The 18,649-nt window shown below is 60.7% G+C and overlaps 1 protein-coding gene across 3 annotated transcripts in view; it reads left to right on the top strand.

Annotated features, from left to right (window-relative positions):
• Positions 1-18,649, top strand: part of DLGAP2 (DLG associated protein 2) — a 460,914-nt gene that overhangs the window by 385,293 nt on the left and 56,972 nt on the right. For all 3 annotated transcript variants that reach the window (XM_066380042.1, XM_066380043.1, XM_066380044.1), the window contains one exon: positions 14,699-14,846. In XM_066380042.1, the coding sequence (XP_066236139.1) occupies positions 14,699-14,846 (148 nt within the window). The remainder of the gene's footprint in view (positions 1-14,698; positions 14,847-18,649) is intronic.

Below are 18,649 nucleotides of genomic sequence, written 5' to 3' on the forward strand. Positions count from 1 at the left end.
AGTCCTTTTAGAGAAACGTCAGGCCTTTGATGATTTACTGGTGACATGTTGACTCGGGAAGGAGACCCGGGTTTCTGTGTCAGATGTTAATTTTAAAGCAGCTGTCACAGCCAGCGTCCATCAGAGTGCGCTCAGGTCAGGCCTGTCATTTCCACCGGGAGCATGTTTGTGAGTGTGTGAGAGAGACAGTGAGTGCAAGTGTGTGTGAGAAAGTGTGTGTGTGAGAAAGTGTGTGTGTGCATGACTGAGAGAGCATTCGTGCAAAGGTGTTTCTGGGTGTGTGAGAATCATACTAGGGCACTTTTTTTACTATAACTTTGTAAGTTCACTTGTAGGCAATAATTCTTTTCCAGGTAAGTGCAGGAAATAGACTAATTCTACAAATACAGTAACATGTGCTTTATGTGTCTGTCCAAAGACACATCACTGGTCACGGTAATTGGTAAGCCAGCCTTTCCCGTGCTGCTGAGCATGTGGTTTGTCCCCTCAGCAGTCAGGTGCTGGTGCTGCTGAGCCCACAGGCTAGGTCTGGGGGTGAGTGGGGAGACGGTTGGTTTCCAGGTGTGAGGTGTCAGCCATCCAGCGTGGAGGTCGGCGGCACGCTGAGCCGGCCTGTGGCAGCTTGGCTGACGCTGCAGAGCTGTCGGCCCTGACGCGCACCTGAGAGGTGGCCCTCCACACCAGGTCCCCTCCCGTGCTGGTGCTCACGGCGGTGAGCCGGCGTGCTGTGACTTCTCCAGTGCACCCAGTCACGCTGTAACGTCAGCTCGCAGGAGGAAAGATAACTTTGAATTGCAACCAGAACCAAAATTTTGAGTTCAGCAAACGTGAGCCATATTTTTATGACAATTCAGTTAGATTCCACAGCGACTGCTGGGCGTGCCCGATGGGAGTGGGGGAGGCAGACGCCCTGTCACACCCACTCTCTGCCCTGCACACAGGAGCTGGTCAGTTAGATTCCACAGCGACTGCTGGGCGTGCCCGATGGACGTGGGGGAGGCAGACGCCCTGTCACCCACCCTGTCCGCCCTGCACACAGGAGCTGGTCAGGGAAGGCTGGCCAGGGAGGATGGGCACAGAGCTGAGTCCTGCCCAGGAGACGCCCCTGCACTTGGGAAGGACCTCAGGGAGGGGCGTGGGGGCAGTGAAGTGCTGGGCAGTGACTCTGGGGAGCTAAGCCGGGGTCTGTAAGTGGGGGCGCCCCAGTCAAGGGCCGCACTGTGAGCCGCCTGGAGCCTCGCTGGTCTGGGGCTCCTGCACTGCTGACGCCTCCTTCAGACTCCAGTTGGGGTGACACCACTTCTCACTGTGAAAGTTTGTGGTGCATTCCACCATCGCGATCGTAGACGTTATGAAGAAAGAGACCGGTCAGCCATTAGCTGAGCAGGGTCAGGTGCTGGTAAGCGTTGTGTCCTGCTGACCCACACACTTGCTCACACATTCTGTCCCTGCTGTGAGCTCCACTCCAGTATTGAAACGACCTCCTTCTTTAGAGTGAGAGGTGGCTTGTCCCTCCTGTCTCAGGGACAGCCAGGCTCCTGTCCTCGGCGCCAGTCCTGACCATGCTCAGTAGAGGGTGTTCAGATTCACATTCCTAATACCGTGTCGCACCCTGGAGTGAAAATTCCCTCCAGCACCCAGCAGACTGGTGGAGTGACCAGGCCACTCATGGCAGATCTGACTATTGACTTAGCCCTTCACCGTCCAGGCGTGGAAACCAGTGGGAGCTCATCCACAGGTGGATCCTGACACCGGGACACCCACCACACTCACCAGGACATGAACCACACTTCAACCTGGAAAATTGGGAGAAAGAAACTGACCTCTGTGTTTGGCCCCCCACCCCGACACCTCCTGCACCCACAGCTCCACAGGCTACACCCCTCTCCTGGATCTGCAGAGATAGCAGCAGATGGGTCCATCTTTCTGTTTATTCCATGATTTGTCACTCCAGCCAGCCAGCCAGCCAGCGCTGGGCACCATCTAATTCCCACATGTAGAATCCTCTGCTAACCTGCCAAGTCCACGGAGCTCCCACAACAAGTCACCCTCTGAGATTGACGTTGGCATTTCTGTCACAGAACCAGCTGTGTCACTCAGAAGTGGCTCAGCGAACTTACTGTCCTTGCCTGAGAGCAACCTAGCACATCCTGCATTGGTTTAGAACTTTATTGGTTTTGATGTAATTTTAGTTATTTTTGTGTTAAATGGCATCACAAAACCTCCCTATTTACTCAGGGGAGTTAAAGCCACACCTACTTTATGGGGCTGACGGTCACGTGAGTGACAGCAGTTTGAAACGAAGGTGGCTGTCAATCCCATGCCTGTGAATATGTCTCCCTGAGACAGCAGGAGCATCCTGGAGGAGCGTGACACGTCCCCACATTCACCTCTGCACCAGCCCTGCTCCGCTGGTCCTCGAGGTCCCAGCCCACCACCAATCCACCTGCACCCCCCGTGTCTCCTGGAGAGCCCACCCCTGCACCCCCTCCTCTGCCGCGTCTCCTAGAGAGCACCCCTGCACCCCCTCCTCTGCCGTGTCTCCTGGAGAGCCCACCCCTGCACCCCCTCCTCTGCCGTGTCCCCTGGAGACACTGTGCTCACCTCGCCAGGTGCTCGCTGCCCCGGGCCTGTTCACAGGCCAGGGGACAGACTTGTTATTGGCCTCCGAGTCTTCTCAGCATGTCGTCTGTGCCACACACACACTTAACAAATGACTAAAACCAACTTCTCATGAATCACGTGTCAGGAGTAATTGCTATCAACTTAATAAATGAGTGTCTATTAAGGGCACTGGTACAATAACCACTTTTATAGTCTAAATATTCAATAGAAAGACTGTCAGATTTAAAGATGTGTGTGGGGCCAGCTCAGTCTCCTGGTGCCTGGGACTTGGCGTTCGTCTGGGGGCAGACGCCTCCTTGCACACGTCCCACCCCAACATGCCCGTCTCAGTCCCAGGCTCTGAGCTCCCTGCAGGTGTCTTGTCACGGTTCCCCTGCCACCAGACCTGTCGCTGCAGTGGAGGGGGGACCCCAAGGCAGTTCTCTCTGCGGGCTTCGGTGAGGTGTTTCTAGCGTCGAGGTTGTGCCTGTGCCGCTCTGTGGAGTCCAACCTCCTGGCTCCGAGGGGCGGACAGTGTTCTCATCGGAGTCGCCGTCTGGATGCGGGGCGAGGGCTAGGTGGGGGTGTCCTGGCCCTGTGCCCGGGTCTCCCCTCGGGGAGCTGTCCCACTGCGTGCCGTGAGGGTCCTGCTGAGACTGTCTTGTTGCTCATGACACACGCAGAACACTGTCCCACCCTCTGAAGAACCGCCCGTGACTCGCAATGACTGACCGCGTGGCCTCACCCCAAACACCGGCCCCTCGCGGGGGCCATTGCCACTCCACCCGCTCTGGAAGGGGTCAGTTCAGGAATGCGGCTCTCAGACACGCTGCAGACTGGCTTCTCCGGGAGTGAGTGGCCTGTCGGTGTGGGGCCGTCCCCAGAGGAGCCAGGCCGGGTGCCACCAGGAGCGTGCGGGGGCCCGGGTGCCACCGGGAGCGTGCGGGGGCCCGCGTGCCACCGGGAGCGTGCGGGGACCCGGGTGCCACCGGGAGCGTGCTGGGACCCGCGTGCCACCGGGAGCGTGCTGGGGCCCGCGTGCCACCGGGAGCGTGCGGGGACCCGCGTGCGGAGTCGGCTCTGTGTCTGTTCTGTTTTCTAGTCGTTGCCTTTAGTGGTGATCTTTCCTCTTCATTTCCTGAGCTCTGCCTCGTGATGTCTCTCCTCTTCAGCTGATTGCTCATCAGGTAGTGAAAGGGCTTAGTGGACAGCCTGGGTGTGTCACCAGCGACATCACGTTCCTGACGTGAGGCTGTTTCCACCTCTTTCTAGGTAGTCGCCCTTCTTTCTGTTGTTGTTTTCTTAAAATGTCCCTCTTTTATTCCTATTATAAATATATGTGGTCTTAATTGTCTGAAATGATCCACTTTTCACAGCAGTATTTTCAATATTTTTTATGTTTAACTGCTTTTTAATTTTAATTACAGTTTATATTCAAAATTATTTTGTATTTTCTTTTTTTTGTTTAATTTTTATTAAGTGAGAGGAGGGGAGGCAGAGACAGACTCTCACTTGTACCCTGACCTGGATCCATCCGGCAAGCCCACTAGGGGGCGATGCTCTGCCCATCTGGGGCACTGCTTTGTTGCTCGGCAACCGAGCTATTTTAGTGCCTGAGGCTGAGGCCATAGAGCCATCCTCAGTGCCCGGGACCAGCTTTGCTCGAACCATTAGAGCCAAGACTTTGGGAGGGGAAGAGAGACAGAGAGATGGGGCAGGGGGTCTGCAGGGGGGCGATGAACGCTTCTCCTGTGTGCCCTGACCAGAAACAAAACCATGCCAGGCTGATGCTCTATCCACTGAGCCAACTGGCCAGGGCCTGTATTATTTTCAGGTGTGCAGTGTGGTGGTTAGACAGCCATTTCACATGGTCTTCCCTGACATTTCTGTCCCCACCTTACACCACACACAGTCAGTACGTCCCTGTGCTGGACGTCACATCCCCATGGTTATTTTGTAACTGCTCATTTATCATCCATTTTTCATCCACTTCCCCACCCCCCTGCCCCCTGGCAACCACCAGTCTGTTCTCTGTGTCTACGAGTCTGTTTCAGTTTTGTTATTTATTTTGTTCATTAGCTTCCACACATAAGTGAGATCATATGGTCCTTGTCTTTCTCTGACTTGACTTATTTTACTCGGCATAATGATCTCCAGATCCATCCCTCCTGTTGCAAATGGAAAGGTTCCCTGCTTCTCTACAGCCCAGTGCTGTTCCGCTGTGTGAGTGCCCAGCTCTTTTACCCGCTCGTCCTCTGACCTCTGACGGACACGGGGGCTGTCTCCAGGTCTTGGCGATTGTAAACAATGCTGTGATGAACTTAAGGGTACATATGTTCTTTTGAATTAGTATTTGGGATTTCTTTGGATATATTCCCAGAAGTGGAATTGCTGGGTCGAAAGTCAAGTTCCTTTTTAAGTTTTTGGGGAAACTCCATACTGTCCTCCACAGTGGCTGCACCAGTCTGCATTCCCACAAACAACACACCGGGGTACCCTTTCTCCACACCCCCGCCAGCACCTGTGATTTGTGGATTTATTACTGAGAGCCATTCCGACAGGTGTGAAATGATATCTCACTGTGATTTTAATTTGCATTTCTCTGATTAGTGACATTGAGCATCTTTTCATATGTCTATTGATGGTCTATATCGTCTTTAGGAAAGTGTCTATTCAGGTCCTTTGTTCCTTCTTTTTTTTTTTTTAAGAGAGGGGGACAGACAGGAATGGAGAGAGAAGAGAAGCATCGACTTAACTCATAGTTGTGGCACCTGAGTTGTTCACTGATTACTTTCTCATGAACCTTGACTGGGGGCTCCATCCAAGCCAGGGACCTCAAGCTCAAGCCAGCAACCCTGGGGCCATGTCTATGATCCCACACTCAAGCCAGCAACTCTGTGGCCATGTCTGTGATCCCACACTCAAGCCAGCAACCCTGGGGCCATGTCTATGATCCCACACTCAAGCCAGCAACCTTGGGGCCATGTCTATGATCCCACACTCAAGCCAGCAACCCTGGGGCCATGTCTATGATCCCACACTCAAGCCAGCGACCATGGGGCCATGTCTATGATCCCACACTCAAGCCAGCGACCTTGGGGTTTCAAACCTGGGTCCTCAGTGTCCCAGGATGATGCTCTATCTGCTGCACCACTGCCTGGTCAAGTGCCCATTTTTTAAGTTGGATTGTTTATTTGTTAAATTGTATGAGTTCTTTATATATTTTGAATATTAAGCTTTATCAGATGTGTCATTCGCAAATATCTTCTTTCATTCAGTGAGTTGTCTTTTAGTTTGTTTTTTTTTGTGTGGTTTTTTTTTAACTTTTTTTTTTTCTGTATTTTTCTGAAGCCAGAAACGGGGACAGTCAGACAAACTCCCGCATGCGCCCGACCGGGATCCACCCGGCACGCCCACCAGGGGGCGATGCTCTGCCCCTCCGGGGCATCACTCTATTGCAACCAGAGCCACTCTAGCGCCTGGGGCAGAGGCCGAGGAGCCATCCCCAGCGCCCAGGCCATCTTTGCTCCAATGGAGTCTCAGCTGCGGGAGGGGAAGAGAGAGACAGAGAAGAAGGAGAGGGGGAGGGGTGGAGAAGCAGATGGGCGCTTCTCCTGTGTGCCCTGGCCGGGAATCGAACCCGGGACTTCTGCACGCCAGGCCAACGCTCTACCACTGAGCCAACCGGCCAGGGCCTTGTCTTTTAGTTTTGTTGATGGTTTCCTTTGCTATGCAAAAGCTTTTTAGTGTGATATAGTCTCATTTATCATTTGTTTATTTTTCTTTTTGCCCGAGGAGATACATCAGGAAACATATTGCTACAAGAAATGTCAGAGCTTTTACTGCCTATGTTTTCTTCAAAGGCGTTTTAAGGTTTTGAGTCTTAAATTTAAGTCTTCCACCCACGTTGAGTTTATCCTTGTGTGTGGTGGTCTGGTTTTGTCATCTTGTGTATCTCTATCCTGTTGTCCTGACACTAGCCTTTAAATGTATGCTGACAACTGTCAGAAAATTTTATAAGAGAAAAGCCACTTACTTGATTTATAAAAATCTCTCAGACACAGATGGCAGCAATGTAAGTAATCATGGGAGGGTCTTAGGCACAAGGGCAGCGGCTCTGTGACCGCATCCAGCACGGGCAGTCCCTGCGCCCAGCGCTGACCTGTGGCTGCCGGCAGCAGGCTGGTGTCTGACCGGTCTGCACGCACTTGTGATGGAATCACGATACACACACTGCACCCCCGGCCTCAGCAGTGACGGGCAGAGTGCTCTCACAGCGCGAGCCTCGCCAGCTCCCGTGTTTGAAGGCGTGCGTCAGGAATCGTCACGACTTCAGCTTCGCACCGCAGGGACGGACACACCCGACACTCGGACCTCAAACCCTCTGCCCTTCTGGACGTCCAGCCTCTCCCTTTAGGGGGGAACAGTCTCGGGGAGTCTTGGGGGACCCTTGGTCTGTGTTCTGTCACCACTCATGTGCACGGTGAGCCATAGCTCCCCGCAGAGGCCGAGGTGTACGACCTGGAGAAGCAGGGCGAGTTCCGTGTTCCCCGGGGTGGGGGTGTTCACAGTGAGAGTGGACGACAGCAAGCAAAGCATTCGTCCTGAATGCACAGGCTTGAGGCTCTGCGGGGCCAGCCTGGACGTTCTGCATTCGCTGTCGATACTCGGCCCGGCCGAGACGCCTCTGCAGGGTGAGAGGGTTCAGTTAGCGAGTCGAGACTCCGTGCCCTGCTCATGTCACTGGCCATCGCTCCCCGCACACCGTGACGCCGGCTGACTCCGTGTGGGACGGGAGACGGAGCCCAAGGCCCTCTGGTGACAGATACTCCGCGGCTCCGGCCTCGGAGCCAGTGGTCCCGGGACCGGCTGTCGGCTCCGGTGCCGGACCATGCTGTAAGTCACCGCACACCTCAGAGCCCATGCAGAAAGCAGTCACTGCAGGCAGACACGCGTGTGCGTGTGCGTGTGCGTGTACGCGGCCGCCTCCCGGGCCTGGACCCCGGCGCTCGGCTCCGCCCACTCAGGGCTTTCTTGTCCGGTGACATGAAGTTCATTCTCGCACCTGCCCAGGACCACGGCCAGCACGAAGCAGGTGAAGATGAGGAAGGTGCGTGGAAGCCACGTCGTGGCTGCTGCTTCTCCCTGAGCCCAGGGCGCCCAGGGCCGTGAGCCGGAGCAGCAGCGGGCCTCAGTCCCCTGTGGGCATTCCTCCCAGACCCGCGTGGGAACGGGCGCTCCACCAGAATCTGCAGAGGGTGTGGAGCCGCACGGCCCGCCTTCCTCTCTGGCTCCTGACGGCGTCACTGGGATGCAACGTGGGCACCATGCCGTTCACCCACCTGGCACGTGACTCGACTTTGAGCGGCCTCACAGCTCCACAGCCCATACGGTGACCAGTGTCACAACTTTTCTTCCCACAGGAAACATCCCGAGGCCCACCGGCGCCGTCCCTGCCGGCCCCACCACCAGCCCTGGCAGTGCCACGCGGCCCCTGGCTCCGGGACCTGCCCGCCCCGGCGTTGCACACGAGCCCGTCACACCCTGTGGCCCTGTGGCCGGCTTCTCTCCTCGGCACCGTGTGTGCACAGCTCACCCAAGTGGTCGCCTGTGCGCCTGACGCTCTGTGGTGAGGACACACCACTGTCCCGTGCTGCGGAGCCGCGGAGAGTCATTCTGCTGTGACCAGGCGTGTGCCGGCTCGTGTGGACGCGTGTCCCCCTGCGAGCTCGCGTCTGAGTCCATGGGGGCTGCGCCTCCTCTCCTCTCTCATAACATAAACTGTCCGCGTGGTCGACACTGCCTTGTGCTATGCACATAAATACACAGGCGTTTATATAAACTTTGTCGTTTTTAAATTTGTCTTTTCTCATTTATATTCATTGCCTTCGACTCCGTCAGCTTGCAGACGCGTTGTTTGTAGCAAGAGCAGATTTTGGCCATCCATCTTATGTTTTTGTATCTGTTGAGGTTGACGTGTGACATCCATCACGCGGAAGATAAAAAAGGAGCTTTCCCTCAATACCCACCGTCCCTTCTGATCACGGTCTTGCCGCCTCCCTCAGAGTGGGGCCAGTCCCTGCTCCTGCCTGCGTGAACAGTGAGGCCACCCGGCCGGCAGAAGGAGGAGCCTTTTAGAATGACATCCGTTCCCTTCAAATGCATCCCTCAGAAAACCGGATTCTGTTAGAACGCGTGTCCCTCACGCGGGTCCTTCGAGGCGAGGACGAGGTCTCGGCACCTCGGCTGCTGTCGCGAGCGTCCAGTAGCTGCCGTGAGGTGAGGGACTCCCTGTGCTGGACAGAAGGTCTGGGAGCCTCTGCACACAGCAGCCCAGAGGGCACTGCGCTGATGACCTCTGGCCTCCACGCCCGAGTGCCTCCCTCCAGATACAGCTCGCTGGGAACGGCCTGTTTGCGGCTCTGTGGACAAGTAAACTGTTAGGAAAGACGTTATCAAGTTGAATTGAAAAGTAAACCTCAGGAGAGCTGACCTGAGGTCCGTGGGCGCCCCCTCCGCCGGGGCCTGAGGTCCGTGGGCGCCCCCTCTGCTGGGGCCTGAGGTCCGTGGGCACACCCTCTGCCGGGGCCTGAGGTCCGTGGGCACACCCTCTGCTGGGGCCTGAGGTCCGTGGGCACCCCCTCCGCTGGGGCCTGAGGTCTGTGGGCGCCCCCTCCGCCGGGGCCTGAGGTCTGTGGGCGCCCCCTCCGCCGGGGCCTGAGGTCTGTGGGCGCCCCCTCCGCTGGGGCCTGAGGTCCGTGGGCACCCCCTCTGCTGGGGCCTGAGGTCTGTGGGCGCCCCCTCCGCCGGGGCCTGAGGTCCGTGGGCGCCCCCTCTGCTGGGGCCTGAGGTCCGTGGGCACACCCTCTGCCGGGGCCTGAGGTCCGTGGGCACACCCTCTGCTGGGGCCTGAGGTCCGTGGGCACCCCCTCTGCCGGGGCCTGAGGTCCGTGGGCACCCCCTCCGCCGGGGCCTGAGGTCCGTGGGCGCCCCCTCTGCCGGGGCCTGAGGTCCGTGGGCACACCCTCTGCTGGGGCCTGAGGTCCGTGGGCACCCCCTCTGCCGGGGCCTGAGGTCCGTGGGCACCCCCTCCGCCGGGGCCTGAGGTCCGTGGGCGCCCCCTCTGCTGGGGCCTGAGGTCCGTGGGCACCCCCTCCGCTGGGGCCTGAGGTCCGTGGGCGCCCCCTCCGCCGGGGCCTGAGGTCCGTGGGCGCCCCCTCTGCTGGGGCCTGAGGTCCGTGGGCACCCCCTCCGCTGGGGCCTGAGGTCCGTGGGCACCCCCTCCGCCGGGGCCTGAGGTCCGTGGGCGCCCCCTCCGCCGGGGCAGGCAGCACACCGGCCCCGTGCTGGGGGGAAGGCGACTTCTGTGGTGTGGACTGAAGGGGTCTTGGGGTCGACAGTGTTTCCAGTCCAGACAAACCCAGGGAGCTGTCAGCGAGCCAGGGGAGCCTGAGGGGACACCGTTCACTGTGGATCTGGGATGTGGCTTCACCTGTCCCACTGAGCGCCTGGTGTGCGGGAAGCAGCTCTGTCACACGCAGGGTCCCGACAGGGTCCCAGGTGAGCCGCCAGGTCTTCTGTAAACCCAGGTGGCCTCTGTCGGTGAGCAGACGAGAAACCGGGAGCGGGCCCTGGGTTGTCCCTGCGAGTCCCCAGCAGGATAGAACCAGGCGGGAGACGGGGCCACAGGGGACGCGTCAGCACAGACTGCCGGAGCCAGGACGGCGAGAGGGCCCTCGGCAGAGGCCCGTGTGTGGCACCGACTGCCGGAGCCAGGACAACGAGAGGGCCCTCGGCAGAGGCCCGTGTGCGGCACAGGCTGCCGGAGCCAGGACGGCGAGAGGGCCCTCGGCAGAGGCCCGTGTGCGGCATGGACTGCCGGAGCGAGGACGGCGAGAGGGCCCTCGGCAGAGGCCCGTGTGCGGCACAGACTGCCGGAGCCAGGACGGCGAGAGGGCCCTCGGCAGAGGCCCGTGTGTGGCACCGTGGGTACAGGGGACGTGGCATCTGCACAGCAGCCACAGCATCACCCAAACCCGACGCAGGTGCCGCCGTCACTGGTCCGGACCCTTCTCCGCGGCCACCACTCAGCTCTGTGGGAACACGCCTCGCTGGAGGACCTCCGCTCGTCCGCCCCACCTGAGCTTCAGGGCCTCTGCAGCGGGACCTGCCTCCCGTTGAGGCCTGAGACGGGCACAGTGGGGAGTCCCCTAAACAGCAGCAGCAGGGACGGCTCGAGGTGCTAGGAAGCCAAACAGAGGACCCGTGTCTGCCACAGGAGCGCCGTGACGTGAGCCGTGGAGAACAGTCTCCCGAGAGACAGCTGTGAGCCCGGGACCTGTCACACATCTGTTAGAAACAGTGCACGTGGAGACAGGCGTGTGTACACATCTGCTCTGGGCTGGGACATACAGGGCTCTGGGTCAACTGTTTTTGGTGACCGCAGTGCTCTCGTGTGTCCGTGCGTGTGGGGAAGGCGTGGACAGCAAGCCCCTCGGGGGCAGGGAGCTGGGGGCTCTCAAACTGGAAGGCCCGCCGTCCAGGGAACCCTCGTCTGGGCAGTTCCCTTGAGCTCTTTGCCTCTTCGTCTGGTCTGCAGCAGTGAGGCGGAGACAGAGCTGCAGTCACAAACTCAGACGTCACCGGGTGGGCTGCAGGGCGGCCAGGGCAGAAGGAGGTATCGGGTCAGTGCAGGGAGGAGTTCCCCTGTGGCCAAGAAGGAGGACTAGACGAGGACCCCCAAACCCGTGTGAGAGCTGGTGTCCCCGAGGGGACGGAAGTGGAGCTGGTAGCCCGTCAAGCTCTGGTCTCTCGGAAGCAGCGAGACGCCCAGAACTCCGTGAGTACGAAACCCCAGGCCCCTCGGAGCCCCCAGACCAGCCCTGTCGCAGCAGACGCCGCAGCCTCGGGGTGCCCACCAGAACAAACACCAGGCTCTTCAGAGGAAGATGCTGGTCCCAGAGTCACTATGGACAGCATCCGTGACACCAAAGAAAGAAGAGAAAACCCTGCAAAATTTACGAGATGAACCTTACAAATAAGAAAATGAAGATAAAACAAAACCTGAGAGGACCCAGATGTTTGGGTTGACCAGAAAGGTCTTTGAAGCAGCTGCTCGAAGGCCTTATCTGTAATAAGAACCACCATTATAAGGTTCAAGGTCTTAAAGGAAAAGATGGTTTTTATTAGCAAATAGACCGGGAAACTCAGCAGAGAGCAAACGCTCCAAGAAACAGGCAACTGACATAGAGAAAGCGAGTAGAATCCAGGTTACAAGAAGGACAGAGACACGGAAAGGGCAGAAATCAGTGTGACATCCCACAGAGGGAGAGGCCCCAGCCAGGCGCTGGCTCTCTGACAAGGTGAACGACGTCGGCAAACCTCTTAGTCACCTTGTGTGAACTGGACCAATTCCCTGAAAAATACAGAAGTGGGTTTTGCAACCACTTGTGGTCTAAAAAAAGAACTCTCAGCAAACTAGAGTAAAGGGAATTTCACCCGGCGGATGAAGAGGTTTACATAGTCAGAGCCGGGCGGTAGCGAAGCTCCCTGTGTCCGAGGAGGTGCAGGCGTCCGCCCTCACCGTGCCGTGGAACTCGAGCCTGAGGAACAAGCCAGGGGCTTCCGGGTAGAGGGGGCGAGTCTGGTCTGTTCTCAGACTGCAGGCTGTTGGCATGGAAAGCCCACGGGCCCCAAACGCGACTTGGCCTGTGGCGGCTGCCGAGGCCTGGGCCGGCAGCGTCGAGATGCCCACGGGTCCCTGCGCCCGGACAGTGTTGCAGAAGCCGCAGGAGGAACGGCGAGCCCCCGGGTGCAGCCCCACCCTGCGAGGACGCGCCGTCTCCCCAGGTGAGGAGGCTTCCCTGCAGCCTCGGCCTCGTGGGAACGGGAGGGAAGGCTCTAAAGTCTGCGTGGAGACCCCCGGCCTGAGGGGCGCAGACTGTCCTGACCAAGGAGAGCGCAGCAAGGGGCTCCCAGGGCCCACCCACCTCTTAGCAGCCTCTTGTCATCACTTTCTAAAAATAAATGTCTGCATTGACTCATTACCCTCCAAAAAAACCCAATCTTTCTCAAACCACCCCGGCACCCTCTTCTTCACCAACAGATTCAATTGTTCAGAACTGTCACCGTAAACTACTACTTTCTCGCCTCGACTTACTGCAGACTTGCTTTTTGTTTCAAGTTCACCTGCACCGTGTGTCCCAGTCTCTGATGTCCCCGATGGCACCACCTGACAGCCACCGCCGGTTCACTCTGCCTCACGTCTTGGGGAGACGGCGGGAAGGTCCGAGGTGTCTGTCTGTCCCCAGCGAGGCCTGTACTCGGTCCCGGGTCCAGGTCCTCCACCTGACCCCCAGCTCGGGGTGGTGTCCACGTAGACACGCCCGAGTGCCAGGACCCCGCTGCCACACCGAGGGCGGCCGGCACGGGCACGTCGGTGGTCACGGCCCTCACGCGACCAGGGCATCTGCATGCCGACCGCGTGCCCGAGACCGCTTTCTCGTAAAGGGTGCCCCGCTCTCTAGCTCCAGCTCGCCAAGGCCGAGGCCCGAGCCAGCGGCGTCTCGCAGGGTCACTTGTGGCTCTAGGTGCCGAGCCGTCGAGTGCTGCCTGGTGCCGGCTCTCGGCAGAGGGCATGCAGAGCAGGCGGCACTGGGCCAAGGGGCTGTGCTGGCAGGGGCAGCGCTCGGGTGGGGCCCTTGCTGGGCACGTTCTCGGGAGGACCTGTCACCACCCGCAGCTTCTCTGTGGACATGGCTGCTTCAGGGAGGTTGGCAAGGCAACAGTGCGGCCCTGCCGGACCTCAGAGAGGACTGGGAAGGGATGTGAGGAGCCCAGCAGTCAGGTGTCAACAGGGTTTGCCGCGGAAGCTCGTGACCGGGGACGAGCAGGCCTTCTCTCCTCACCTGGCAGCTCAGAGGACACTTGCGGCCTGAACACTGAGACCAGGACCCTCATCTCCAGCTCACGTACATTTGTTTATGTGAAATGGGCGTGATCCCGTGTTGCAGGAGGAGTAGAGCACACACGTGCATACCCATGTACGCACACCTCTGCCCTGACACTGCCTAGAACGTCCCAGGGCCCGTGCAGAGCAGGGAAGAACAGCCCCTTCCGGACGCCTGCTGTTCGGTCGGTCCTGTGTGTGGACGTGGAAAGGTGCCCTGTGTTTGCAATGACACCTTGAACGTGAGAAGTGCCTACAGCTCTCTGTCCGGCGGGCATAGAAACCCCACCACTTCTCTAAGGTGACGGGCAGAGGGGGTGTTGGTTTTTGTCTGGATTTTCAAGTTATTTATTTACTAGGCTGTAAACAGCTGTGTGCAGAGGTGGGTGAGGCGTGGTGTGTGAGTGTTTTTCCAGGGAGCTGGAGCCACAGGAGAGTCCGTGAGCCCCTGGACCAGGCTGCAGAGGGGAGGGCGTGCCCCGCCCCCGGGAAGCACTGTTCTCTTCCCCACGCCTGTGGCTTCCCCTCCGGGGTCCAGTCCTCTTCACGCACGTGCCTCATTGCTCTAGAAAACTTTCTGTGGTTTCCTTCAGAGTGTTCTGAGCTCCCACCAAGTCTGTACACGAAGACACTTCCATCCCTGATAGGGGCTTGCTGACACCGGAATGGCCATTTTGGGGTTTAAAGGGAATTAGAGGTCCTGGAGGGCCCCGGGGTCCCTCCACGTGGTGGGGGCGGGCAGCCCTGACCAGTCTCAGCATCTGCGTCCAGGCTCCAGGCCTGTGATGTTTCAGAAATCCGGCCTTCTCGGTCACTGTGTTAGGAAATGCTAACCCACTGGAACACCGTCAGTGCTGTTGGGCGTAATGAGCCTGCGGTCAGAGGACCAGGCTCTCTGCCTCCAGGACCCAGCAGCAGAGAGCTTGGGGCCAACAGCGTGAGGTTCAGAGCTCTGACACATCCAGCTCTGACATTTTCAGCACTTTCTTAAAAACTCCCATTTGTAACATGAACCTTGGGAACATGTAAGTGAGGCAGGTGTCCGTCAGCAGACACAGGTGGGAGGGAATCTCCCAGCAGCCTCTGGGCACCGTCCCTCCAGCGATGCTCGATGAACACCCTTCGTCTCTGTTTCCTTCCCTGCAGCCAGAGCTACCTGCAGGCGGCCAGTGACGGGCCCGCTGGCCACAGCCTGGACCCCTCTCCCAACTACAACTCCCCGAAGTTCCGCTCCCGCAACCAGAGCTACATGAGAGCCGTCAGCACGCTGAGCCAAGCCAGCTGCGTGAGCCAGGTGGGGCCTCCCGCCCTCCCCGCACCCCGGGTCCTGTCCCTGCGTCCCCGGGTCCTGTCCCTGCAGCCGGGTCCTGTCCCTGCGTCCCCGGGTCCTGTCCCTGCGGCCGGGTCCTGTCCCGCGTCCCCGGGTCCTGTCCCGCGTCCCCGGGTCCTGTCCCTGCGGCCGTGTCCTGTCCCGTGTCCCCAGGTCCTGTCCCGCGTCCCCGGGTCCTGTCCCTGCGGCCGGGTCCTGTCCCTGCGGCCGGGTCCTGTCCCGTGTCCCCAGGTCCTGTCCCTGCGTCCCCGGGTCCTGTCCCTGCAGCCGGGTCCTGTCCCTGCGTCCCCGGGTCCTGTCCCTGCGGCCGGGTCCTGTCCCGCGTCCCCGGGTCCTGTCCCTGCGGCCGGGTCCTGTCCCTGCGTCCCCGGGTCCTGTCCCTGCGCCCCCGGGTCCTGTCCCTGCGCCCCCGGGTCCTGTCCCTGCGGCCGGGTCCTGTCCCTGCGTCCCCGGGTCCTGTCCTGCGTCCCCGGGTCCTGTCCCTGCGGCCGGGTCCTGTCCCGCGTCCCCGGGTCCTGTCCCTGTGCCCCCGGGTCCTGTCCCTGCGCCCCCGGGTCCTGTCCCGCGTCCCCGGGTCCTGTCCCTGCGCCCCCGGGTCCTGTCCCTGCGTCCCCGGGTCCTGTCCCTGCGGCCGGGTCCTGTCCCTGCGTCCCCGGGTCCTGTCCCGCATCCCCGGGTCCTGTCCCGCGTCCCCGGGTCCTGTCCCTGCGGCCGGGTCCTGTCCCGCGTCCCCGGGTCCTGTCCCTGCGGCCGGGTCCTGTCCCTGCGTCCCCGGGTCCTGTCCCTGCGCCCCCGGGTCCTGTCCCTGCGGCCAGGTCCTGTCCCTGCGTCCCCGGGTCCTGTCCCGCGTCCCCGGGTCCTGTCCCTGCGTCCCCGGGTCCTGTCCCGCGTCCCCGGGTCCTGTCCCTGCGTCCCCGGGTCCTGTCCCTGCGCCCCCGGGTCCTGTCCCTGCGGCCGGGTCCTGTCCCTGCGCCCCCGGGTCCTGTCCCGCGTCCCCGGGTCCTGTCCCTGCGTCCCCGGGTCCTGTCCCGCGTCCCCGGGTCCTGTCCCTGCGTCCCCGGGTCCTGTCCCTGCGCCCCCGGGTCCTGTCCCTGCGGCCGGGTCCTGTCCCTGCGCCCCCGGGTCCTGTCCCTGCGCCCCCGGGTCCTGTCCCTGCGTCCCCGGGTCCTGTCCCTGCGCCCCCGGGTCCTGTCCCTGCGGCCGGGTCCTGTCCCTGCGTCCCTGGGTCCTGTCCCTGCGGCCGGGTCCTGTCCCTGCATCCCCGGGTCCTGTCCCGCGTCCCCGGGTCCTGTCCCGCGTCCCCGGGTCCTGTCCCGCGTCCCCGGGTCCTGTCCCTGCAGCCGTGTCGTCCTGGTCGGCTCCCGGCCTGGGAGACAGGCTCTGGGTCTGGGGCGGCCGGGGGCGGGTGTGCAGTCACCCCCACGAGCAGCTGCTGAGATCTGGTTGCTCCTTTGTGACGATGCTTCGTGGTCTTTGACCTTGTGTTGGCGTTGTTTCCTGTGTCCCTCTCAGGACAGGGCTGCGGTCCTTCCGCTGACCGCTTCTGAGGGAGGAAGGACGGGTCAGCTGACTCCTCAGCCGCCCTTGCTGGTTCGCTCAGACAGCCTTCGTTTCCCCAGAGGGTTTCCCAACAGAACGGGCCAGGGGACAGCGTTAGGGTGTCCAGGCTCTGACCACATGCCTCTGTTCCTGTCCCCCACACTGAGCCTCGGAAGGTCCCGTTAGAAGAGCTGACAGTGTGCCGTGGTCTGGTGTCACCCTGAGAGCCACGCTGTCCGGCTCACGCGCACTGGTCCCGTGTGAAGGACGGTGCGCTGAGCAGGCCCCCGGGCGTGACTGACGGAGAGGAGGTGCCCGTGGGGGAGAACTCGGGCAGAGTGGTCGCCGTTTGCTATAGGACAAACGAACAGCAGTTCTAAGTTTTCTGTTAAACCCGTTGCCCACTCACCGACCTGCCTGTGGAGATGGTGCCGCAGCCCGAGGGTCTCAGGCCGGTGCGGAGTAGCCACTGGGCACTCCCCTCCCAGTCAGAGACTGCCGGGTCCCCTTCCTCTGCCCGAGTCCTGCCCTCCGCCCTCCCTGTGGGACGCGGACCAGCGGGGCTGTGGGAACACTGAGTCTGCAGCTCCCTCTGCACTGCTCAGGGCTGCCCCAGGGGTGGCTGCCGCGTGTCCAGGCTCGGGGGGTCCTGTCCAGTGTCTCTTCCTCAGAGCACTCAGCTCTCTGAGCGGCACCCACACACCACTGTCCTCAGAATGACGAACCCTGGAGCCTCTCTCCTGTGCATTGTGCTGTCCCCTCCCCTGTCCTCACAGTCCAGTGCTCTGCGTGGCTACAGACAGAGGCAGCTGATGGGGGGTCTCACGTACAACAGCGCCCACGTCCCTGCCTCCCTGGGTGCTCGGAGCAGCAGACCTCCTCTGATAAGCAGGCAAGCGGCAGTGGTCTGGCTGGCAGAGCCCGGCCTGGGGCCGTGTGCTGGGAGGGTCTGTCCATCAGTCCCTGAGCTGCTCCAGGCTGTGCTGGGAGGTCTGTCTGTCTGTCCCTGAGCTGCTCCGGGCTGTGCTGGGAGGTCTGTCCATCAGTCCCTGAGCTCCTCCGGGCTGTGCTGGGAGGTCTGTCTGTCTGTCCCTGAGCTGCTCCAGGCTGTGCTGGGAGGTCTGTCCATCAGTCCCTGAGCTCCTCCAGGCTGTGCTGGGAGGTCTGTCTGCCTGTCCCTGAGCTCCTCCAGGCTGTGCTGAGAGGTCTGTCTGTCTGTCCCTGAGCTCCTCCAGGCTGTGCTGAGAGGTCTGTCCGTCTGTCCCTGAGCTGCTCCGGGCTGTGCTGGGAGGTCTGTCCGTCTGTCCCTGAGCTGCTCCAGGCTGTGCTGAGAGGTCTGTCCGTCTGTCCCTGAGCTGCTCCGGGCTGTGCTGGGAGGTCTGTCTGTCTATCCCTGAGCTGCTCCGGGCTGTGCTGGGAGGTCTGTCTGTCTGTCCCTGAGCTCCTCCGGGCTGTGCTGGGAGGTCTGTCTGTCTGTCCCTGAGCTCCTCCGGGCTGTGCTGGGAGGTCTGTCTGTCTGTCCCTGAGCTCCTCCGGGCTGTGCTGGGAGGTCTGTCTGTCTGTCCCTGAGCTCCTCCAGGGTGTGCTGGGAGGTCTGTCCATCAGTCCCTGAGCTCCTCCGGGCTGTGCTAAGAGGTCTGTCCGTCTGTCCCTGAGCTCCTCCGGGCTGTGCTGGGAGGTCTGTCTGTCTGTCCCTGAGCTCCTCCGGGCTGGGTTGGGAGGTCTGTCTGTCAGTCCCTGAGCTGCTCTGGGTTGTGCTGAGAGGTCTGTCCGTCTGTCCCTGAGCTCCTCCGGGCTGTGCTGGGAGGTCTGTCCATCAGTCCCTGAGCTCCTCCGGGCTGTGCTGGGAGGTCTGTCCGTCTGTCCCTGAGCTCCTCCAGGCTGTGCTGGGAGGTCTGTCTGTCTGTCCCTGAGCTGCTCCGGGCTGTGCTGGAAGGTCTGTCCGTCTGTCCCTGAGCTGCTCCGGGCTGTGCTGGGAGGTCTGTCTGTCTGTCCCTGAGCTCCTCCGGGCTGTGCTGGGAGGTCTGTCTGTCTGTCCCTGAGCTGCTCCAGGCTGTGCTGGGAGGTCTGTCTGTCCGTCAGTCCCTGAGCTGCTCCGGGTTGTGCTGGGAGGTCTGTCTGTCTGTCCCTGAGCTCCTCCAGGCTGTGCTGGGAGGTCTGTCCATCAGTCCCTGAGCTGCTCCGGGCTGTGCTGGGAGGTCTGTCCGTCTGTCCCTGAGCTCCTCCAG

Source organism: Saccopteryx leptura, chromosome 4, assembly GCF_036850995.1.
Source record: "Saccopteryx leptura isolate mSacLep1 chromosome 4, mSacLep1_pri_phased_curated, whole genome shotgun sequence".
Classification (NCBI taxonomy): domain Eukaryota; kingdom Metazoa; phylum Chordata; class Mammalia; order Chiroptera; family Emballonuridae; genus Saccopteryx; species Saccopteryx leptura.